The 21293-nt window shown below is 60.9% G+C and overlaps 8 protein-coding genes and 6 non-coding genes across 20 annotated transcripts; all 14 read left to right on the top strand.

The window, feature by feature from the left end:
- Positions 1-641: 641 nt before the first annotated feature.
- LMJF_30_0470 (conserved hypothetical protein) lies at positions 642-2291 on the top strand (the record flags this gene model as incomplete). The annotated part of the gene is made up of 1 exon (XM_001684585.1): positions 642-2291. The coding sequence occupies one exon, from the start codon at positions 642-644 to the stop codon at positions 2289-2291; it is 1650 nt and encodes a 549-aa protein (XP_001684637.1).
- Positions 2292-3191: 900 nt separating this feature from the next.
- On the top strand, positions 3192-4844 carry LMJF_30_0460 (putative aspartyl-tRNA synthetase; the record flags this gene model as incomplete). Its single annotated transcript, XM_001684584.1, has 1 exon — positions 3192-4844. One exon carries the CDS (start codon positions 3192-3194, stop codon positions 4842-4844), a length of 1653 nt encoding a protein of 550 aa, XP_001684636.1.
- Positions 4845-6853: 2009 nt separating this feature from the next.
- LMJF_30_0450 (putative eukaryotic translation initiation factor 4e) lies at positions 6854-7780 on the top strand (the record flags this gene model as incomplete). Its single annotated transcript, XM_001684583.1, has 1 exon — positions 6854-7780. The coding sequence occupies one exon, from the start codon at positions 6854-6856 to the stop codon at positions 7778-7780; it is 927 nt and encodes a 308-aa protein (XP_001684635.1).
- Positions 7781-9575: 1795 nt separating this feature from the next.
- Positions 9576-10211, top strand: LMJF_30_0440 (conserved hypothetical protein; the record flags this gene model as incomplete). The annotated part of the gene is made up of 1 exon (XM_001684582.1): positions 9576-10211. One exon carries the CDS (start codon positions 9576-9578, stop codon positions 10209-10211), a length of 636 nt encoding a protein of 211 aa, XP_001684634.1.
- Positions 10212-11268: 1057 nt separating this feature from the next.
- LM30Cs1C1.2 lies at positions 11269-11373 on the top strand. Of its 2 annotated transcripts, none has more exons than XR_002460979.1 (1): positions 11269-11372. It is a non-coding gene; the product is annotated as a C/D snoRNA (small nucleolar RNA). The 2 variants fall into 2 exon arrangements; XR_002460978.1 differs by having other exon boundaries at positions 11270-11373.
- A 142-nt stretch (positions 11374-11515) lies between these two features.
- LM30Cs1C2.2 lies at positions 11516-11618 on the top strand. 2 transcript variants are annotated; one of them, XR_002460977.1, is made up of 1 exon: positions 11516-11617. It is a non-coding gene; the product is annotated as a C/D snoRNA (small nucleolar RNA). The 2 variants fall into 2 exon arrangements; XR_002460976.1 differs by having other exon boundaries at positions 11518-11618.
- Positions 11619-11726: 108 nt separating this feature from the next.
- Positions 11727-11831, top strand: LM30Cs1C1.1. Of its 2 annotated transcripts, none has more exons than XR_002460975.1 (1): positions 11727-11830. It is a non-coding gene; the product is annotated as a C/D snoRNA (small nucleolar RNA). The 2 variants fall into 2 exon arrangements; XR_002460974.1 differs by having other exon boundaries at positions 11728-11831.
- Positions 11832-11973: 142 nt separating this feature from the next.
- Positions 11974-12076, top strand: LM30Cs1C2.1. 2 transcript variants are annotated; one of them, XR_002460973.1, is made up of 1 exon: positions 11974-12075. It is a non-coding gene; the product is annotated as a C/D snoRNA (small nucleolar RNA). The 2 variants fall into 2 exon arrangements; XR_002460972.1 differs by having other exon boundaries at positions 11976-12076.
- Positions 12077-12184: 108 nt separating this feature from the next.
- Positions 12185-12289, top strand: LM30Cs1C1.3. 2 transcript variants are annotated; one of them, XR_002460971.1, is made up of 1 exon: positions 12185-12288. It is a non-coding gene; the product is annotated as a C/D snoRNA (small nucleolar RNA). The 2 variants fall into 2 exon arrangements; XR_002460970.1 differs by having other exon boundaries at positions 12189-12289.
- A 148-nt stretch (positions 12290-12437) lies between these two features.
- On the top strand, positions 12438-12540 carry LM30Cs1C2.3. 2 transcript variants are annotated; one of them, XR_002460969.1, is made up of 1 exon: positions 12438-12539. It is a non-coding gene; the product is annotated as a C/D snoRNA (small nucleolar RNA). The 2 variants fall into 2 exon arrangements; XR_002460968.1 differs by having other exon boundaries at positions 12440-12540.
- Positions 12541-13774: 1234 nt separating this feature from the next.
- QSOX (putative quiescin sulfhydryl oxidase) lies at positions 13775-15433 on the top strand (the record flags this gene model as incomplete). Its single annotated transcript, XM_001684581.2, has 1 exon — positions 13775-15433. The coding sequence occupies one exon, from the start codon at positions 13775-13777 to the stop codon at positions 15431-15433; it is 1659 nt and encodes a 552-aa protein (XP_001684633.2).
- A 783-nt stretch (positions 15434-16216) lies between these two features.
- Positions 16217-17317, top strand: LMJF_30_0420 (conserved hypothetical protein; the record flags this gene model as incomplete). The annotated part of the gene is made up of 1 exon (XM_001684580.1): positions 16217-17317. The coding sequence occupies one exon, from the start codon at positions 16217-16219 to the stop codon at positions 17315-17317; it is 1101 nt and encodes a 366-aa protein (XP_001684632.1).
- Positions 17318-18303: 986 nt separating this feature from the next.
- LMJF_30_0410 (WD-40 repeat protein) lies at positions 18304-19734 on the top strand (the record flags this gene model as incomplete). The annotated part of the gene is made up of 1 exon (XM_001684579.1): positions 18304-19734. The coding sequence occupies one exon, from the start codon at positions 18304-18306 to the stop codon at positions 19732-19734; it is 1431 nt and encodes a 476-aa protein (XP_001684631.1).
- A 485-nt stretch (positions 19735-20219) lies between these two features.
- LMJF_30_0405 (putative dolichyl pyrophosphate phosphatase) lies at positions 20220-21038 on the top strand (the record flags this gene model as incomplete). Its single annotated transcript, XM_001684578.1, has 1 exon — positions 20220-21038. One exon carries the CDS (start codon positions 20220-20222, stop codon positions 21036-21038), a length of 819 nt encoding a protein of 272 aa, XP_001684630.1.
- Between the last annotated feature and the right edge of the window lie 255 nt (positions 21039-21293).

Genomic DNA, 21293 nt, shown 5'->3' with positions numbered 1-21293 from the left:
GGAAACAAATTCTGCGTTGAGCGCGCATGAGCAGGATAGGTGAACGTGGCCCGTGAGTCGGCGCCACTACATTGTCCGCCGGTATCGCCGCCACCACTCCTTATGCAGTGCGCGGCCGCCCCATGCGCGGATCAGTGAGCCCACACCTTTCTCTTCCACCTTCTTCTTCTCCCTCTAAATCGCCACAGAAGTGCTTGCAGTCAGCGGGCGCAGCGACAGCGCGCGTACAACATTCACGCCCCTTCTGCTCTTGCATTTTTCTTGCTCGTGTACCGCACACCTTCATGTACAGGGTGGGCTGCGGGCCTTCTCTTCTGCTGCGCAGCCGGCTCCTCGGCAGTGACACCGCGCTGTTGATGTCACTGCGACACGCGGCGCACGTCACCGGCGCACTGAGACCTTGTCGGAGTGTCTCCACACCAGCTTCCCACCACTGTGCCGCGACGTGTTTCCACAGCGCCGCCGCTACGGCACGGCGCCATGCCGGAAGCGCAAGTAGGAGGCCCCTTCCTCCACCGCCCCCGCTTGGCGGTCCTGCAGCAGGTCGCACCGGCAGCTTTCTCCCACCACCACCACCGCTGTCTTCCGCACGTCTCACGCCGGCCCACGGTGGAGGCACCAGCCACAGCGCAAGCATATACATGCTCTCGCCACAGGAGGTCGCCAACACCTTTGTGCTCTACGTGCCGACCTACTACGTCTCTTTTCAGTGTGTCGCGTCGTTGCTGCCGGATGCCATACGCGAGGAGATCACGGGCCGCGGTCGCCTCGTCAACCTCTTCAAAAAGTTTCCTTTTATCTTCGACGTCCTCGTCGTCGATTCCGGCCGCATCAACGTGCGGCTGCACCCCGACCTGATACATCCGCAGCGCGGCGTGGCAGATGACAAGTACATGATGTCAGACGTTGGCCAGACAACCAGCTACGTGGTGAAGCCGGAGTTCATCGTCTGCGCCGAGAATATCGAGTCCAATGGTATGCAGCGAGTGCTCCTCACGCCACCTGCCCCGCCGCCGGCCATGCGCGTGCGGCTGGAGGAGCGAGTCCCAGTCCTGGACCGCCTGCGCAGTCTCGTGCCGGCGGAGTTCACCGCCATAGATGCACTGGAGGAGAGCATTTCGGAGGATATATTGTTTCACCCGTACTTCAACTGCCAAGGCGGCCTCTTCTCCATTGCCGGCAAAATGCCAGAGGAGTTCCAGGTCGTCGACGGACGCATCCGGCGCCGGCCACCCCACCTCGCCCCTCTGGCGCTCGACGAGTTCACGTTGGACACATCCCCCCTTCCAGAGGTGGCAGCGCTCATCAAGCTTCATGTCTGTAACAGCGACATCCCTCACTGGGTCAGCATCACCCCGCTGTATGAGCAGCTCACCCGTGCACAGAAGCAGGAGATCAAGCGGCGATACCGCAGTTTTGCTGGCTTTTTGCGTGCTCACGGCCGGTCACTTGCGGTGTCGACGGACATGCTTCAGGTGTCCATGTGGATTTTCGTGTCTTCGCCGTCGCCGCCGACCTCCGCCAGCGCGAACGCGGCCTCCGCAGGCGCGGATGATCAGGCTGTCACCGCGAGGGACTCCAGTGCTGCAACGCCCTCAGCAGCGTCGTCGTCGTCGTCACAGCAAGGGGTACCATCGGAGCCACCTGTGTCGCCAGCAGCTGCGGCGGGGTCGTCGGGTGCGACTTCTGCACCGCCCACACCTGTCGTGTACACCCGAGAGCAGATTCTCAACGCCTGGTACGATCGCTTTCCGCCACACAAGACGCTCAACCTGCGCGACGCGATGCAGCTGCTGCCTGTTGAGATGCGTACCTCCGGACTTCCCACCAAGATCGCGCCGTGGCTCGCCACCCATCCTCACTACTTCTCCCTCGACTTCGCGGAGGAGGAGGATCCCACAAAGGTGCTGATCCGCCGCGCCTCGGAGCGGCAGCCGCTGGACCTCGTCGCCGCCCTCTACGCCAAGATACCCGACAAGGACACGCCGTATCCATCAGCTGAGGTGCTGCAGAAGCTGGACCCGTCGGTGCGCCGCGTCATAGAAGGCATCGGCCTTGCTCAGCTAGGGCGCGTGCTGCCACAGTGGCTGCTGATCGAAGAGTGTCGAGGTGGTGGGGGCGCCGTGGAGGGTGAACCGCCCCAGCAAGAGGCGTTCACAATGCGGCGGCTGCAGGATATGGAGGCGCTCGAGAAGGCGCAGCGGCGCGACAGCAAAATTGTGAGGAAAAGAGAAGTGGTGAAGGTCGACGCTGGCATGGCGGGGCTGGAGGAGTCGGTGACCAGGACTTGACAGGCACGCAATGTGGCGCGTTGGTGGCGGGAACGGGCGTGGCACAGAGACGGACGTGCGGGGAGGCTGCGCTCACGATCAGATTCCCCCGACCCCCAACCGCGCCCTGAGCAAGCGACAATGTTGGTTGCCTTACTGCCTCTCTTGCGTAGGGCCGCGTCGCGCCGTGCGCCGACGTGTGCGTACACGCTCGTGTCTATGTGTTGGATGCGTTGACTTCACAGAGCAATAGCCCAGAAAGCAGTGGAAGACGAAACGCGGCGCTTGGCTGGGAAGAGGGCGGAACTCGCACCGATCAGGAAGCGCACCCTAGAAAGGACGACGCAACAAGTGTGCATGCACGGGCATCATCGCACCCGTTCCCCCCCCCCCCCCCCCACGCACGCTCGCGCGTGTCTGCATTATGAGCGGATTTGCTTCATTGCGCACCGCAGGCTCGTGTGAGGGATTGGGGTGGCAATGAAGATCGAGGCAGAGCAGCGAGCACAACCTCATCCTCACTCGCTGCACAACTCACTCGGCCTCTTCTTTGCGGAGGCTCTGCCAGTGTGAGAAAAAGGGGCGTCAGGCTCATCCATGTCTTGCCACAGAGGTGTGCTGCAATGTGGCGTGCAACCTCTCGATATGGAACGACGCACGTCTGTGGACAAGCCTTCACCTTCCCTCTCACCCTCCCTCTTCATATCTCGACCCACATCACGCATTACACACACCTGCCCATCGACAGTTCACCCTCCTTCACACACGCATACACGCATACACGCATAAGCGCTCCTTTTCTTCCTTCTTTTGTGTTGTTTGGCAGTCCAAGCGCTTCGACTGGCATTTATAATCGACGAGAACATTACGCGAAAGCGTCTCCGCCTCCGCCTCCTCTTTCGTCGATCGAACGCGGGCAACATGAGCGCAAACCACGCCGATGCCGGCGCACCAGCCGTGGCGAAGAAGATGAGCGACAAAGAGGCGCGTAAGGCGGCGCGCCTGGCGGAGGAGAAGGCCCGCGCGGATGAAAAGGCGGCCCTTGTGGAGAAGTACAAGGCCGTGTTTGGTGCCGCACCAATGGTGCAGTCGACGACGTACAAGTCGCGCACGCACATCCCGGTCTCGGAGCTGTCGCGGCCGGAGTTGGTGGACAAGACGGTGCTGATCCGTGCCCGCGTGTCGACGACGCGCAAGAAGGGCAAGATGGCGTTCATGGTGCTGCGCGACGGGAGCGATTCGGTGCAGGCGATGGCTGCCGTGGAAGGCGATGTGCCGAAGGAGATGATCGACTTCATGGGGCAGATCGCGACAGAGTCGATTGTTGATGTGGAGGCGACAGTTTGCAAGGTGGAGCAGCCCATCACGTCGACGTCGCACTCGGACATCGAGCTGAAGGTGAAGAAGATCCACACGGTGACGGAGTCGCTGCGCACGCTGCCGTTCACGCTAGAGGACGCGAGCCGCAAGGAGTCGGCCGAGGGTGCGAAGGTGAACCTCGACACGCGCCTGAATAGCCGCTGGATGGACCTGCGCACACTAGCGTCCGGCGCGATCTTCCGCCTTCAGTCGCGCGTGTGCCAGTACTTCCGCCAGTTTCTTATCGACAAGGACTTCTGTGAGATCCACTCGCCCAAGATCATCAACGCGCCGAGCGAGGGTGGCGCCAACGTGTTCAAGCTGGAGTACTTCAACCGCTTCGCGTACCTTGCCCAGTCGCCACAACTGTACAAGCAGATGGTGCTGCAGGGCGATGTGCCGCGCGTGTTCGAGGTGGGACCGGTGTTCCGCTCAGAGAACAGCAACACACACCGCCACCTGACGGAGTTTGTTGGGTTGGACGTGGAGATGCGCATCGATGAGCACTACTACGAGGTGCTGGATGTGGCGGAGAGCCTATTCAACTACATTTTCGAGCGCCTTGCCACTCACACAAAGGAGCTGAAGAACGTGTGCCAGCAGTACCCCTTCGAGCCTCTCGTGTGGAAGCTCACACCGGAGAGGATAAAGGAGCTCGGCGTTGGCGTCATCTCGGAGGGCGTGGTGCCGACAGACAAGTTTCAGGCACGCGTGCACAACATGGATAGCCGTATGCTGCGTATCAACTACATGCACTGCATTGAGCTGTTGAACACTGTGCTGGACGAGAAGATGGCGCCGACGGATGACATCAACACGACGAACGAGAAGCTGCTCGGCAAGCTTGTGAAGGAGCGCTACGGCACAGACTTCTTCATCTCGGACCGCTTTCCGTCCTCGGCGCGCCCGTTCTACACGATGGAGTGCAAGGACGACGTGCGCTTCACGAACTCGTACGATATGTTCATCCGCGGTGAGGAGATCTCCAGCGGAGCGCAGCGCATCCACGACCCCGATCTGCTGCTGGCACGCGCCAAGATGCTGAACGTGGATCTCACACCGATCAAGGAGTACGTCGACTCCTTCCGTCTCGGTGCGTGGCCGCACGGCGGCTTCGGCATTGGGCTGGAGCGCGTGGTGATGCTGTACCTTGGACTGAGCAACGTGCGCCTTGCTTCGCTCTTTCCGCGTGACCCGCAGCGCACGACGCCATAGAGCCAGCGCACGACGCCCTCCTGCTCAGTCGATTCTCCAACGCCCATTCTCCGGAGCTCGTCTCAGAGGCGACTGATGTGGCGCTCTTCTTGCACTTTTCCCGCCTTCCGCTGCTCTGCACATGTGTTTCGTGGTGGACCGCAGAGAGAACTGGTGTGCGGTATGCGGCGGATAGAGGGAGGAAAGGGATGAGGTGCGGTGAGGGCGGGAGATCGTTTTGGCGTTGTGTTCTTCACCAAGTATCCTGGTAAGCACGATGAAGATGTGCGCACGGCTCCGTGGTAAAGGCCGCACTCGTGTCTGTGTGTGCGTCTGCGTGGTGTACGCCGTGCGGTTTGCGTGTGTGTGGGTGGTGTCGCGGCGGATGTTTGCGTGAAAGAGCGAAGGCCTCTCCGTCTCTGTCTCTCATCTGCTCCATCCTCGTTATCTTTCTCCGTCGCACCACCGAAGTGAACCTCCGGTCACACGCACTCGCGCACAGGCACGGGCGCGGCGAGGGACGCACACACGCATCTCTCTCTCTCTATCCCTCTCTATGGAGCTCTGCCTCGTTGCAACGGTTCTTCTATTCTCGTGCCAATTTCGACCGCGCGCGCACACACACACACACACACACGCACGCACACAAACACGCATGTATGTGTATGTATGTGTGTGCCTGTATGTGGGCGCATGTGCGTTTCTCTGTGCGCGCCTGATCTTTCTTGTCTGTGTGTGTGCTGCGCGCTAAGCGTCTCTCCGAATCCGAAAGGACGTTTATCTTTATGTGAATGAGCCGGCGCTGCTCTGCAGCACCGCACACGCATGCAGCGCTACCCGCCACTGGCCCGGGACGGCTGCTGATGCTCGTAAGGGTGTCGTTTGCTGCGGTGGTGGTGGTGGTGGTGGAGGGGGGTATAGAAGATATGTGAGGAGCGGAGGGAAGGGTAGCGCCACTCCTCGTGTGATCAATCCTTTTACAATGCTTCCCTGTGGGCGTGCCTGTGCGGAACTGCATGCGCGCACTCTCTTTCTCTCTCGCCACTTTCACCTCTGCCTTCTTCTGCCTATCCCTCGGCTAAACGCCCCCGTCTCTCCCTCTCCTCCGGCTCTCTTTGCATACGACGCAGTTACGCGAGCCACCAGTCGCCACGCGCAATCACGACGGCGCCGTTTTCACTTGCATCTGCATCTTTCCGTTGCGCGTGGCTACTTGTGTGTGCGTGCGCCTCTGACCCTTCATTCTCAGTGGCTTTCACTTTCCCAGCCTCCGCCTCTTCTTGTCGTCTAAGCTCGCAGTGCTTCCTTGCCCCCTTCCCCTCGCTTCCCCCACCCCGCCCGCCCGCCGAATTTTCTATTCTCGTGCACGTGTTGATGCGCGCGCGTCAGTGTATGCGTGTGTTCGCCCCACCCCACGCTTGCCCGCATCTTTGCACTCCTCGGAAGCCTCTGCGTTTACGTGTGACCCACGCATCTTCCCGTTAGCGGACCTCCTCCCCTTTCCCGCCTCCACCGTCAGCTGTGCCGGTGTGGGTTTCTCTCCTGTTCAGCGCTCTTCGCGTTTTTGTATCTTATCGACAGCGCTCTGGCCCGCCGCCGCGCCCGCTCCGCCAATGTCTACCCCTCTCGATGTGAGGGCCGCCGAGTACAGCCCTTCCTTCGCTGTCACGATGAAAAAGACAGTGGCTGCCGCGCCGCCAAAGTCGCCAGCGCCGGCCAAGTCAAAGATCAGCGTGACTCGCACTGGCGTCAACACCACGTACCCGATGCCGCCGCCGATGCCAGAGAAAAACTACGCGCCCTTTTTCGCGGAGGGGTGCCAGACGATTGCCGCATCCAAGGCGTCGATGCCCCCTGTGCAACCTGCGTCTCCGCTGCCACCCATGCATTCAGCGCCTCCGACTGCCTCCGTGGTGTCGAACTCGATCCCGCCTTCGTCCCCTGCAACGGCGCCAGGTGAGCGTAGCCCCGCTGTTGCGGCACGCAGTGTGCCGACCCGCTTTAGTCCTGCCACGGTCCCACGTCACCACATGAACCCCAACGCCACGGAGTTCATGCCGGGGCGGCGCAACGGCCCGGACGGCGGGCTTGAGGCGTTGCCCACGTCCACGGCGGACATGGAGCTTGCCAAGACTCCGGCTGGAGCCGCTGCCGCTGCTGTCCACGCGCCGTCGCTGCCCGGTGCGGTGCGCCGCAGCCTCCAGAACTCTCCCATCATCCAGCCTTCTCGTCTGAGCGTCAAGAGCGCCTCTGAGATCGAGGCCATTAGCAAGAACAGTGCCCTGAATGCAGCTGCCGCCGCCTACGTGCCGCAGCGTACCCTGGCGCGTGTGGTGCTGACACAGCCATCCCCGCTCGCCCTCGCCCCCTCTGAGGACCCGGCCAAGAACAATATCGAGATGATGCTGGACGATCTTTGGTGTCTCTTCTACCTTCCCACCACGTTGGGCGAGAACATTAAGGAGGAGGACTACAACCCCACGTTGGTGTTCCGCGTGGACAGCATCCTGACCTTCTGGAGGGTGGTGAACAACATTGCGGCCCCATCCGAGCTGCAGCTCAGCACGCTGTATCTCTTCCGGGACGGCATCGACCCCAAGTGGGAAGACCCCGCGAACCGAGATGGCGGCATCGTGAAGGTGAAGGCGACTGCTGCCCAGGTCGATGAGGCATGGGAGCTGCTGCTGTGCCGCACCATTGGCGACTCGTGGTCCCCATCGGTGCGCGAGACCGTCAACGGTGTGGTGTTGAAGGTTCGCGAGCGCGCCTACTGGCTGGAGTTGTGGGTCACCAAGAACTCGAGTGCGCTCCAGAAGGACCTCGCCGAGCTCTGGCACCCGATCCTCGGCGCCTCCTTCGCGACCACGTACCTGACGCACGCCATGATGCAGGAGCGCTCCCACGCCGCTGCCGCCTTAGCTGCCGAAAAGCAGAAAAAGAACCGTCGGCGCTACTAAGCTGCAGCGCCTGTGGGCTTCCCTGTTTTGCCGCGGTGAGGGGCGGGGAGGAGAGATCCGTGGCGTCGCATCTGCGCGTCGTGGGCATCTCTGACAAGCACGCGCACACACACTCTCTCTCTGTGCGTGTGTGCTTGTGTGTGCCTACAAGTCGCTGCCTGCAGCTCTCTCTGTTTTCGCTTCTTCTGTTTCCTTCTCCCGTCGCGCACGTCGAGCTTCCTTGCATTCCCACCTACGGTGAGCATGAGGCCCTGACGGCGGTGTTGCTGTTTAGTGGGTGGGCTTGTGATTTACGTGTTTCAGCTTCACCCCTTCCTTTCCGTGGATTATCGTTGGTTGTCCTCTTCCGATCCTCCACCCTCCTCGCGATGCGACACACACGGTGAGAGGGAGAGAGGAGAGAACGGTCAGCAACGCCCCATTCGCCGTTAATCGATAATGTGGCGGAAGCAGTGACAGGCAGCATCCGCGACATGGAGTGGTAGCCTTCGTCTTCTCTTAACCGCTGCGTCTCTGCCTGTCTGTCTGTCTCCGTTGTTGGGGAAAACGCCACAACTGCTTGAGGGTGAGCGTCAGCACATCACCGCTCTCTCGCTCGCGCTCGCTCCCTCTTGTGATTCTTTTTGGTGTCTGCCTGCGAGTGTCTCTGGGCCGACGGTAGCGCGGTGGTGACGGTGGCGATGGCTAGGTCAGCGGCATTGGTGTGCTCTACCCGCCCTCCTCCTCTCTTCCTCGCCATACACGAGAGAGGCAACGACGAAGCCGAGAAAGAACACCAGGAAAGAGAGAGGGGCGGGCGGGCGGGTCCGCATGGCCGGAGGGCTTGTTCAGCGCGTGTGGCGTGGGAGGGGGAGACCGGCCCACCCGGCCTTTGTATGTTTTCGAATGTGATAACAGTCTAACACGCGAAAGGGTGCTTATGCGATTAAGAGCGTCGCACAAAACAGCGAACAACAACAACGGCACAAAATGAAAGCGACGCCGACGGACTAACCCAACGGCGCAGCACCAGGTAGCCAGGCGGAGGGAGGAGGAAAGGAGACGTGCGACCCTCCCGATCGCACAGGCCTGAAAACGTGCGAGCTGCCCACCGGCAGTTGACAGGGAGCGAGAGGGGTGTGGCAGTCGCATGTATAGGGGGGCGCTGATGCGCGTGTGCGAACAGGGCAGCGGTGCCTGCACGCACCTCTATCCCTACAGCCTCCCTCGCTCTCTGGTCTACGTGGCGACTGCCGTTCTGGACTATCGGAGCCTCGGTAGGTGCGTGTACCCGCGGAGGCTCCCTTTGGCGCATGTCACGCAGGCGCTTGTGCGAACGCACTTGCTTCCTTGTTGCCTTTTTTGATGTGTGTCGCTCTCGCGCGCTCGCTCGAAATACTGCCCTGTCGCTCTGCGACGGTGGCGACGCGCCGCGGCCACGCTGCTCGTCCCTAATCATGTCTGCGTGCTGGAGCTCCCCACTGGCGGATCAAACTCACTCTTACCCCTCCCACTTTTTCCTTTTCTCCGGTGCGGATATGCGCTCGCGCAGACACACTCGCACGCCTGCGCACTCACGTTTTCCATGCTCCGCTGCATCACCCGCTCTCGGCTTCCGGCTTCCATACTCCTCAGCGGCGCCGCTGTGCCTCGCGTGTCCCAGGCCACATGCACTTCGGCCTGGGCATCCTCGAGCAGCCTTACTACGGCGAAGGCGTTGTGGTGCACCGCGACGGCACCACTAAAGAAGGATATTCGCAAAAACGACCGCGGCGATGCTCGACGACTGACTTTTGAGGAGCGCGCTGAGCGTCGTATGGGCAAGACGCGGGACCAGCGCGAGAGCCGCGAGCAGCTCGCACAGGAGGCGCAGGTGATGGTCTCTGAGGACTTTCCTGAAGAGCTGGAGGCCATCTACGCCAAAACATCCGAGAAGGCGAACATCAGCGCCATGAAGGTGCTGAACATGGCCAAGTGCCTAGAGTTGCTAGAAGTGGAGGTGGCTGGCGGCCACACGGTGCTGCTCGTTAAGGTTGCGCAGGTGGTAAAGACGGGCACCACGACCATCGAAATTACGCCGAACTCCGCATCCTTTGGCAACGCAATACTGCAGCGCGTGAGCCGATTCGATAGCGCCCTGCAAGTCTCGAAGGAGGGCACGAAGATACGCGTCGTCATACCACCCATCACGACGGCGCGCCGCGACAGGACCGTCGCAGAGGTCAGCAATCTCATCTCGACCTTTCGCCAGCGCGTCAAGCAGTCGAGGACGAAAGCAGTGAAGGTGCTGCAGGACGCCGGCCTGGATGATGGGGTACAGCAAGAGCTTACTGCGCTCGTGGACTCTACTGCCAACGCCTTTGTGGAGGAGAAGGCGGCAGAGCTGGAGTTGTTGTCGGAGGAGGTCATGTCAATGGGCATTGACGAGTCAGACGTCGCTGCCGGCCGCTAGCGCTACCCTCTCCCGGTGTGACAATGCATGGGGTAGCGCCGAGATTGGGCAGGTGAGGAGACGGCGCGACTGCAGTCGTGCTGAGAAGGCAACGCGGAGCGCATCGGCACCAGCGCCACAACGTGAGGCAGCGCTCGTGTCTTACCCCTCCTTCCAGCTGGATGTGAGACGGTGGTTACGAGTGGGTGGTCTTCTCTGTTGCCTCTGTGTCCGCTGACCGACAGGAAAGTGGGCGTGTTATGCGTGCATATACACTTTTTTTACTCGTCGTCCTTCCCTTCCCCCGCCCTCCGCTCCCGCCTTGCCCACGCATCTGCGCGATATCTCACAAGGCAGCTGCAAAGACGGCGCCACAACACCGAAGAAGTGCACAGACAGGCAGGCAAGCGGCAGCGGCCGCCATCTCGAATACGCGACAGACGGCCAGTGATAAAGATGAAACTTTTCGTTTGGACATCTTCTACACACTGTTGTGCAGCAATGCCGACTTCCTGCCGCAGCGACGGTGCCTTGCCCACCCCTGTGCCGCCGTGGCCACAAGGCTTTCACTCCCTCTGCATGCCTATGCTTATTCGGCACGTAAAGGGGGAGGAGGAGGGGGGCTCACTTCGTGAAGGCGAGTTCTGCGCGCAGATCAACCGCATTGCGCCCTTGTCGCTTCCTCAATCGTTTTCCTCCCTCACTCCCTCTGCACGTGCATGCGGTCGCTCACCTCTCCTGTCTCTTTCTCCACACACATGCATCGTCTCTGCTGCTGTGCCGGTCCATCTTCTTCTCCACCGATTCTCATGTAAGCGGCCACTGCGTTCTGCCCCTGTGAAGTCTCCGCCTGTCTGCAGCGACACCTGAGAAGCGCGGCGCCTGCGCTCACTTCAAGGCAGACGCAGCCGCAGACACCCCCAAGAATAGGAACACGGCAGCCAGGCTCCATCTCATCGCTACCGCCAACTTCCTTTGCTTTCCCCAGTCGTCCACGTGACGCCTGTGCTCCTCCTCACATTCCACGCTGATCAGCACCGTCGTCTGGCCCCTACCCCCTTCTCTCTCTGTGGCATCCCCACGTGATGAGTCACCGTGCATTCCTGTGGTATCTGATGCATCCTGCATGAACACGACAACTGCAACGAGCGCCCTTCGCGACGAAGTGGTGCGAACTGAGTGGAGCTGTCTCGCGTGCGTGTGTGTGTGTGTGTGCCCATGGCGTGCCGCGTTGCTTGCGGTGTAGCACTGCTGCTGCTGAGGTGCGTGTGGGTGTGGCCGCTGTCCTCCTCCCCCTTCCTGTGTGTGTGTGTGTGTGCCTTCGCCGTGGTGATGTCACACACGATTCTATTACCTGTGGGATCTGATCAAGTGTTGTATTGATGAAAAGCAGAACGATGCACGCGTGCAGCGTGTTAGGCTGAGGCGGCGGAGTTTCGAGTGTGGCGGCGCCGGTGTGCATCTACACACGCAAGCCAATCTGTGAAAGAGGGTGATCGAGCGCGCGTGTGCGTGCGCGACACTTCTCCTGCATCCCCACGTGATGAGTCACCGTGCATTCCTGTGGTATCTGATGCATCCTGCATGAACACGACAACTGCAACGAGCGCCCTTCGCGACGAAGTGGTGCGAACTGAGTGGAGCTGTCTCGCGTGCGTGTGTGTGTGTGTGTGTGCCCATGGCGTGCCGCGTTGCTTGCGGTGTAGCACTGCTGCTGCTGAGGTGCGTGTGGGTGTGGCCGCTGTCCTCCTCCCCCTTCCTGTGTGTGTGTGTGTGCCTTCGCCGTGGTGATGTCACACACGATTCTATTACCTGTGGGATCTGATCAAGTGTTGTATTGATGAAAAGCAGAACGATGCACGCGTGCAGCGTGTTAGGCTGAGGCGGCGGAGTTTCGAGTGTGGCGGCGCCGGTGTGCATCTACACACGCAAGCCAATCTGTGAAAGAGGGTGATCGAGCGCGCGTGTGCGTGTGCGACACTTCTCCTGCATCCCCATGTGATGAGTCACCGTGCATTCCTGTGGTATCTGATGCATCCTGCATGAACACGACAACTGCAACGAGCGCCCTTCGCGACGAAGTGGTGCGAACTGAGTGGAGCTGTCTCGCGTGCGTGTGTGTGTGTGTGTGTGTGTGCCCATGGCGTGCCGCGTTGCTTGCGGTGTAGCACTGCTGCTGCTGAGGTGCGTGTGGGTGTGGCCGCTGTCCTCCTCCCCCTTCCTGTGTGTGTGTGTGTGTGCCTTCGCCGTGGTGATGTCACACACGATTCTATTACCTGTGGGATCTGATCAAGTGTTGTATTGATGAAAAGCAGAACGATGTACGCGTGCAGCGTGTTAGACTGAGGCGGCGGAGTTTCGAGTGTGGCGACACCAATGCGCCACTGGAGCGAGAGTGTGCTCTGTGAGAGTGGCTATGGTTCACGGTGTTCGATGCGACAGTGACATTGTTCGGGGTGCGGGTGTGTTCTGTTGTAGGTGTTGGATAGTAGGAGGAGATAGGATGGTGGTATGGCGTGGCTGCGGTGAGAATCCGGATGGTACGGCGCAGTTTCTGTTGCCTGCGAGGAGCAGGCCGCATCTCTGTCGTTAGCGGTTGTTGCCTTACTCTCGCCATCCCTCTCAATGTCTGAAGCTGTGCTGGGATGTATGCAATGTGCGAGTGTATGTCTTGAGAGGCAGCCGCTTGTCTTGTGTCTTTCGATTCTCATAGACAGCCCATCACTGATCAGGCTTTGGGCGCGGAGTAGCCGGGAGGGGGAAAAGGTGCCGAGCGATGGAGGGAGCCGTAGTGTGGGGCTGCTCATGAATGGTGGAGCGCATCTCTGGAGAAAACAGACCGCTGTTCGCATGGCGCGCATATCGTGCCTGATGCGAAGATTCACCATCACAGGCGGAAGGCGAATGGCGAGATGTCCGGATGCGTGCCGCTGTGTGTTCATTCACCTCCCGCACTCACTCTCCTTCGTTCAGGCGGCGAAGGGCGGCGACAGTCGTGGCGCTCCATGCTGTCTGTAACGTTGAGACATTTTGCATGTGTGTCTGCGTGTGGGTCTCTCTCTCTTGGGCTCACGCTCCTCTCCCTCAGCAGGCGGTGGCGCTGCTGCTCTTCTCTCTTTCACGTTGTATTTTGTACATGTGCATGCGCTTCTCTGTTCATCTTTCCTCCCCTCCGGACCACACCCCTTCCACCCGTTTCCATGAAACACATACGCGGATGTGAACGCCACTCGCGCTCGCTTCTTCATCTGTGAGCGCGAGTGGGGCACCGTAAGAGCGGTGGTCTCTCTCTCACACACGCACACACCCAGCAGCAACACTGGAACCTCTTCTTGACTCACGCCTCGACCTGTTTCTGCCTTTTCGCACTCTCTGGGCCAGCGCTTCCGCCATCCCCTGACTACCCCGGCCACCGTCATCACTCCTGCGTGTTGCACTCACTTTCTCTCTTGCACTTCTTTCCTGTCTCGCCTCGAAAGGGAGGGGTGTGGGGGGTGGGTGGGGTGGGTGGGTGCGCAGCTTCGCATTTCGTGTTCCTCTTATTGCACGTTTCTAGTCTTGCGACGGCACCACTGTCGTTGCCCATGGCACGGCTTCATGGGCCTGCCGTAGCAGCCCTATGCCTATGTGCTCTCGCGGTGCTCTACTGCCCCGGCGTCGCCGCGGGTTTCTCTGAGTCGCGCTCGCTTTTCCGCGATGCCTTCGAGGTGGTGGACATCAACAGCATGAGCCTGAAGGAGTTGCACAAGTCGGCGCACACGTGCCCATGGATTCTGGTCACCTACTTGGACACTTGCGGGCACTGCCGCCACTCTGCCCCGCTCGTAGCCCGCATCGCGGCGGAGACGCTCGAAGACAGCGGAGATGTGCTGAACGAGGTCACAGTGGCGGCGCTCAACTGCGAGACAAGCATGAGCGACTGCCAGGAGCTGAGGGTGGTTAGCGTTCCTTCTTTCTACTTCCTCTTCCCATCTGATATGCCCGTGAACGCGACGACTCTGGAGCCTGTCGTCGCTAATAAGAATCTCCTCGACAAGGGTAACGCGGAGGCTAAGCCCATCGCGATGACGCGCGCCTTGATAGGACAGGGGGCAAATCCGAACGCACACTTCGACACTGCGCGCAAAATGTGGATGGGTGCCTCGAGCAACCTCTGGGGGGCAACGCGTAAGGAACTTTGCCTGCACATGCGCACCTACCTGCGCAACTCGAAGGAGAGCGACGCCGCGGAAGCCGGCGCTGGCGGGGCTCTGGCCGCAGCCAGCACTGCGAACTTCGTGGAAGAGACGACGTTTCACGTGGTAGATGTCGCCAACGCGTTTTTCGAAACCCTCTTCCACGAAGTGGCGTTGAGGGGCCTTGAGTCTGCTGCGCGGCGCCGAGCTCTTTTTCGGTTTCTTCGCTTGGTGCAGCAGCGACTGCCTGGACTTGGCGCGGATGTGTTGCTGTACTCTATGACCGTCAACCGTAGTGTGGATGGCGCGCAGAGCAGCGTAGCCGGTTTTGCCTCCTCTGTGGACGACTGGCAGAAGCTTGTTTTATCCGCCGGTATCCCATACGAGGGAAACCCGCGCCATCTGAGTTGGCGAACGTGCAAGGGGTCTTCATGGCGTTACCGCGGTTTTCCGTGCGGTATGTGGTTGCTCTACCACTCCCTGACGGTGAATGCGGCGCACGTGGACGCCGACGACAACAATACCGAGGTGCTGTTCATCATTCTCGACTACGCGCGGCACTTCTTCGCTTGTGACGCGTGCCTTACTCATTTTCTCCGCTTTCAGCCAGGGGACAAGGACCCGGTGTTGCAGCTGTGGCGCTTCCACAACGAGGTGAACCGGCGTCTCGCCTCGTTGGGGGAGGGAGGCGACCCGCTGGTGCCAAAGCGAATTTTCCCGACGGTCGAGCAGTGCCCCGCGTGTATTCGCAGCGACGTCACCGGCAAGGAGGAGGACCGCTTTGTGGAGACAGAGGTGTCCAAGTACCTGCGATCCCGCTACCGGTGGAACCCCACAGCGCTGCATGAGGGGACCGTCAAGGTGACGGAATCCACCAGGAAGCGCTCGATCAACGATCGCGGCCGTGCCGTGAATGTGTACCACAGCCTTCTCAGCATGGACACCTTTCTGATCATCGTCCTTGTCATCGCGGCGGTGGTGCTGGGTATGGTTTACGTGCTGCGGCGTCACCATTCGTCTGCCGCGAAACGCCGCCGTCCGATTCTGCCCCTTCGAGCGCGAGACTAGAAGGCCGCAGTGCTCAAGACTCACGCATCTCGGCGGTGCTGGTCGTGAGGTGGTGAGTCCCCTTATGATTCCCGGTACATCGGGGTCAAAAAAAAAAGCGCTCATGGGCATGTGCGCGCTCTTGCCCCCGTGCCTTTCTCTACACCGCGCCATGAGTGTGCACTCCGACGTTGCTTTCACTGTCAATGATGCTTCCTACCGAAACACAAACGAGGAAAGGCAGGGAATAGAAGAGGATCTGAGGGAGCAGAGCAACAAAAAGACGTAGGGACAGGGCGGGCCGATCAGGCGTGACGGTGTGGCCCCTCCCTCCCCTATCCCTCCCCCTCTTTCGCAGACACACACACACACACACATGTGGTTCACTACCGCTGCCACACCATTAAGTTCCAAACGAGTCACAAGAAGGCGGTGAGGGCCTGATGGCGGCACAGGGGTGCAAGCATGCTGCTTTCCGTTGTGCGTGTGTTTCAAGTGCACAGCGGGACGACTCTCTTCGACCCCATCACTTCTCACCCCCTTCTCTCCTTCTTTGTAGCGGGCCCACTGCGCCCTCCAAATCGACCACCCGTGCTATCGATCAACGCGCAGTGAGCTCAGCAGCCGTGTTTTTCTCATACGTCGTGGCATGTGCACCGGCGCCCGCCTTTGCGTGAGCGCCATCCACTACCTAGCGCGTGAGTGAGTGTGGTACGCACACACGCGCCATTCAGGGAGGCCAACAGGAAAGCCATACTGAGGGAGAAACAGCGCTCGCAGCGAGGTCGACCTTGACGCAGTCGGATGCCTTTCCTGAAGAGATGTATGCTCGTCGTCAACAACCGCAGCGGTAGTCGGCATGCCGTGCAGGCCTTCGCCAGCACACTGAAAGGGTACCTCGACCGCGCTGGCATCGTGCACCACGACGTGCACATCCCGAACGATGATGTTGCGGAGCAGTTGCAGCGGGCGTTGCTGCAGGCGGAGGCGCTGGTTCTCTGCGGCGGAGACGGTACGGTGAACAGTGCTCTCAATCTTATTGCGGCCATGACATCGTCAGGCAGAGGGCCAAGCACAGCAGTGTCGCTGCCGTCGGTGCTGGAGTCTGTGCCGCTGCTTTTGGTACCCACCGGCTTGCACAACTCCATAGCCACCTCGCTCGGTGTCACCTCAGTGGAGCGCGCGGTTTCGAGTCTCGTGGTGGGCCGCACCGTTCGTGTTCCGTTGTGGGCCGTGCACCTGCATCATCCACACTCGCCTTCCGGCGCGTTGCCAGTACGCTACATGTGCTCCTATATTGCCACCGGCACCTATGCGGCGTCGGTGCGGCGGCACGGCAACTGGAAGAAGGTGCAGGAGGAGTACGTTTTCCTACCCGCCGCACTCGGGTGCTTTACCGCCATAGCACTGTTCACCACTATCGAGCACGCACTTCCTGACTCGACGGCAGTGCTGACGCACATCAACAAGGACACCGCCTCCTCCAGTGTTGGGCCGCTGCGTCTCCTCGTTGCCTCGCAGATGCCGCAGCTGCAGCCCGGCTACTCCCTTACCCCCGCTGCCACGTACCATCGGCGGCAACTTACCGTCACCACGGCCACAGCTGAGGCAACCCGCATGCGGATGTGGCATCTTCTGCATCGAGAGGCGAGGGAAGGCTATATTCTTGCCGAGGACGGCGTCTCAATGCAGGAGCAGGTGCGCGACTTGCGCATCGACTTCCCTGCTGTTTCACACCTCCCCGACGTCGCAACACGCTCGACCCAGCCACTGGAGAGCGATGGGGGTGAGGGGAGGCTGGGGTCGGCGCTGCTTGTGGTGGACGGCGAGTCTGTGAAGGTGCCTACCGGTTCCTCGGTCACTGTGACGCCGACGGAGCTGTCGGTGCAGTTGATTGTAAGCTAGCCAAAGGGAAGCGGCCCGACTGCGCTCATAGGGATGGGAGTGAGAGTCGGGGGCTGGAGTGGCACAGAGAGCGTATGGGGACGGCGAAGCAGGTCTCCCTTCCTGTGCACGTTCTGCATCCTGCGATGCCCCCCAGTCATTGCGGACGGCACGTGAGTCGTCCCCCTTCGCTTCACCCGTTCCTCAACTTCTTTTCGATCCCCTTCGCTCTGAGAGCCCAGCACCCCGTCGTTACCGCAAGACACGCACAGAGACGCAGGCCGATGAAGACAACACATGCGCGGATGGCTTTGATCAGCGCCTCACCCCCTTCCCTCCTCGCAGTCCTACACTTCTCGTATCCAGGCGCGCTTGTAGGGGGACGGGAGGGGGTGGGGCGAGACGTTGCCTTGCGGTCACTGGTGGGAGGCACCAGTAAAGTAAGGATAGCCACACAGCCCTGACTGCGTTCCAGCGCCACGCCTACCTCTTATTCTCCGTTCATCACTCGAGCGTGCTGGCATACTTACACATGTGCGCGTGTCCGTGACCACAGCGGAAACGTGATAAAAGGTGTCGGCTCTCTGAGCTCTGCAGAGGAGTTGCGGTGACAAAGTCGCGACTGGGGCTTGCTGCAACTGAGTGCCATTACTGTTGCTGCCGCTGTTGGTGGCAGTAACTGCGACTTTTCTCACCTCGTGCTTCTCCCCCCTCTCTCTTTCTCTCTGCGTGTGACTCGTGGCTCTTTGTTACTATCCCGTGCCGCTTACCCTTTCTCTTCTCTCGCGCTCTCTCGAGTCTCTGCTGCTTGATGACGGCGTGTGCACGCACGCGCACACACCCACGGAGAAACAGAGATTCGCCTAATCGCCTGAGCGCCGCTGCATCAGAAGGGCGCCTGAGAGAGTTGACGTCTTTCGCTTCCTTTTCTTTCAAAGTGTCTCTCCGGCGCACTAGTCGTGCCGCACAGCATCGGCAGCTGCTACGGCTGACCTTGTCCGCGGTAGATGGATCGCGGCTACCCACGGCGACGCGAGGGTGGCGCCAGCTTCGGCGGCGGCGGGTTCGGCGGTGTTGGTGGATTCAGTGGCGGCTCTGGCGGCCCCCCGGCTGGCGGCCCGCGGCGGCGCTTTCGCAGCGATTTCGATCCCGAGGAATACGCGCCGCGCCGCAAACTGCACGGCCAGCGACCGGTGGACTTCTACTCGCCTGCCATCCGGCACGTCCTCACCCGTCTGGTGCCGCGCAGCACACCGTACAGCTACCACGTTGCGCCGCACGAGTATTACACAAAGGACCTTGTCACGGCGAGTGTGACCAACTACAATGCGAGCACGGCGCTGTGCACGCAGTGGGTGAACACCTCGTACCACCCGGATAGCAAAGGCGGCCGTATCCGCACGCCACTCTACGCCCTGCAGTGGTCGCCGAGTGGACGCCGTCTGCTGTGCTCCACCGGACGCGGCGAGTTCCTGCTGTTCAACGGGCAGTCCTTTGGTGTGGAGGTGAAGACGGTGGCTCACGAGGACAACCGCCCGTGCCGCGCCATCGCGTGGGGCCGTCGCCACGACCTCATCCTCAGCGGCGATGACGCCGGCAAGCTCAAGATGTGGATGCCCAACTTCGTGTTCATGTCAGAGGTCGACACGAGCCACCGCGCCGTGCGCGAGATCTCGTGGGCGCCTCTGGAGCTAAAGTTCTGCACGGCTGGCCAGGATGGGTCGGCGAAGGTGTGGGACACGAACACGGTTGGCGCGCACACCGCTACTGCCGGCGCGAGCGATGGTAATCAGGCCGTGCTGGAGGAAGTGAAGCTTGAGGGCCACGGAGGTGATGTGACGACGGCGCACTGGCACCCCTATCGAGCTCTCATCGCCACCGGCAGTCAGGATACGCAGTGCCGACTGTGGGACCCCCGCACAGCTTCTCGTGGCAGCATCGCCGCCTTGCACGGCCACAGCCAGGCGCTGACGTGCGTGCGGTGGCACCCGGATGGGAGGACGCTGCTGAGCGCGTCGAAGGATGGGACGGTGAAGTTGTGGGACATACGCAAGACGCAGCCGGAGGTGAAGCGTTTCACCGGGCACACGGACGCTGTCGATAAGGTTGACTGGCACCCGACGGTATCGGATCTGTTTGCGAGCACAGGGGCAGACGGAAGCGTGATGTACTGGATGGTAGCTGAGGGAGACGGCACCATGACCCATGGCGTGGAGGAGGTCGTCCACGACGCGGCGATGATCGAGGCGGCGCATGAGAAGTTCCGCGACAAGCCAAACCCGGTGCACTGTGTTGCCTGGTCTCCGCTGGGCAACATCCTCGCGTCTAGCGGCCACGAGGTCAAGTACTGGACGCGCAACAAGCCAGGCGCGCTGGAGGAGAAGGAGCGCGGCGTCGAGAGTGACATCCTGGACGAGCAAGGCCACGTGATGGTGTGATGAGAGTACTGGACGGTGGCGTTGGTGGTGCCGGTGGGGGAGGGGGCGTGACGTGAGTAGTATGCACAAGGCAGGTGCACAGGCTTTCCCTCTAATGGACGGCGACATTAAAAGAAGTAGCTTTTGAGACCGCAGCGGCAGCGACGATGGTCGGCCACAAGAGGTATTTGCGCTCCCTTCTCTCCTTCTCTCTCTCTCTCTCTGGCGTCCACCGGCACACGCGAACGATGCAGCGCCAACGCGTCGACTCCGACGACGCTCGCTGGCGTTTGCTCGCTTCATCGCGTATGATGTCGACCGCGAGCGACTGGCGGCCATCAAACCGCCTTCTTCTGCCGTCCACGTCCTTTTCAGCCACTCGTGCACTTTCCTTCCCTCTCTCTCTCTCGTGACACACGCGCTCTTGGAGAGCTTCTTGCACCTCTTGCGCCCTTGTGGCCCGCGCCAGTGTTCAGCGCTGGACAGAGACGGCATTTCCTCTATCCATGTTGTTGTTAGAGACGGCGAGGCTGGTGTGGGGCTACACGCATCTGTCGGCCGTGGAGATGCGGCATGGTGAGGGATTGGCACTTGAGCACCGACAGCACGCTGCAGCTCTAGCGACCACATCGGAAACGTCAGTCACGTCATCGGAGCCCCCTCACTGGAAGTTGTGGGCGATGACGGCGGTTGTCTACCGCCAGCACGACCTGCTCAGCAAGCTCTTCGCCATCTCCTCTATCGTGCCTGTGGCGATGATGGTGCTCTTGGCTGGGCTGACGAGTGCACCGTGCCGCGAGCGTCGCATACCCGCCATGAATCTTATTCTTTACCTCATCCTAAGCGTGTGCCTGAACGTGGTGCTCAAGGCAGCCGTCCGCAGCCCGCGTCCCGCTCACCCAGCAGCAGGCATGAGCTACACCACAGCGTACGGAATGCCGAGCGACCACGCACAGTTCATGGCGGGCTTTTCCGTTTACCTCATGCGCTGCTGGGCACGCGCGCGACGCCATCGCACGGGGCGGCGCAAATCTGGTCATCTCCAGCGGCGGGAGTCCGCGTCCGCCTCGGCGGCCTTGCCGAGCACCTCATCGCCGTATGCACTGGCGGCATTGCTGCTGCTCGCGACGCTTTTCATCGGTGCTGGCCGCGTCTACAACGGCTACCACACCGTTGGGCAAGCGCTTGTGGGGTGGATGGTGGGGATCGCGCTAGCGTTCGCGTGCACCACCGCGCACGTGCAGCGCGGGTTCACGTGGGTGTCGGAGAAGGTGCTGGTGCCAGCCATGCTTGTTTGCACCTTCTGGACGGAAGCGATCTGCTGAGCGCCCTGTGCGCTCTCCAGGAGAGCCTTGCCGTTCTCGTTTTTGTGGCCGTGCGGCACCTTGCCGGGAGAGAATGCCTCATCAGTAGTGGGAAAGGAACGCGAGGGAGAGGAATTGCTCTAAAGAAGACGATCGGTACACCCGCGTGACACGCAGCTCGCTGAGAAGCCCCTCTTGCTGCTTTACCCAACTGGTGGGTATGGCGGTGGTGAGGACATCGCGTATGCGGCGGCGGCAGGACAAGGCCGTCATCTG

Source organism: Leishmania major, chromosome 30 (assembly GCF_000002725.2).
Source record: "Leishmania major strain Friedlin complete genome, chromosome 30".
NCBI classification, from domain to species: Eukaryota; Euglenozoa; class Kinetoplastea; order Trypanosomatida; family Trypanosomatidae; genus Leishmania; species Leishmania major.
Note: the sequence above shows the minus strand (reverse complement) of the source record. Positions and strands in the feature narration are given on the sequence as shown.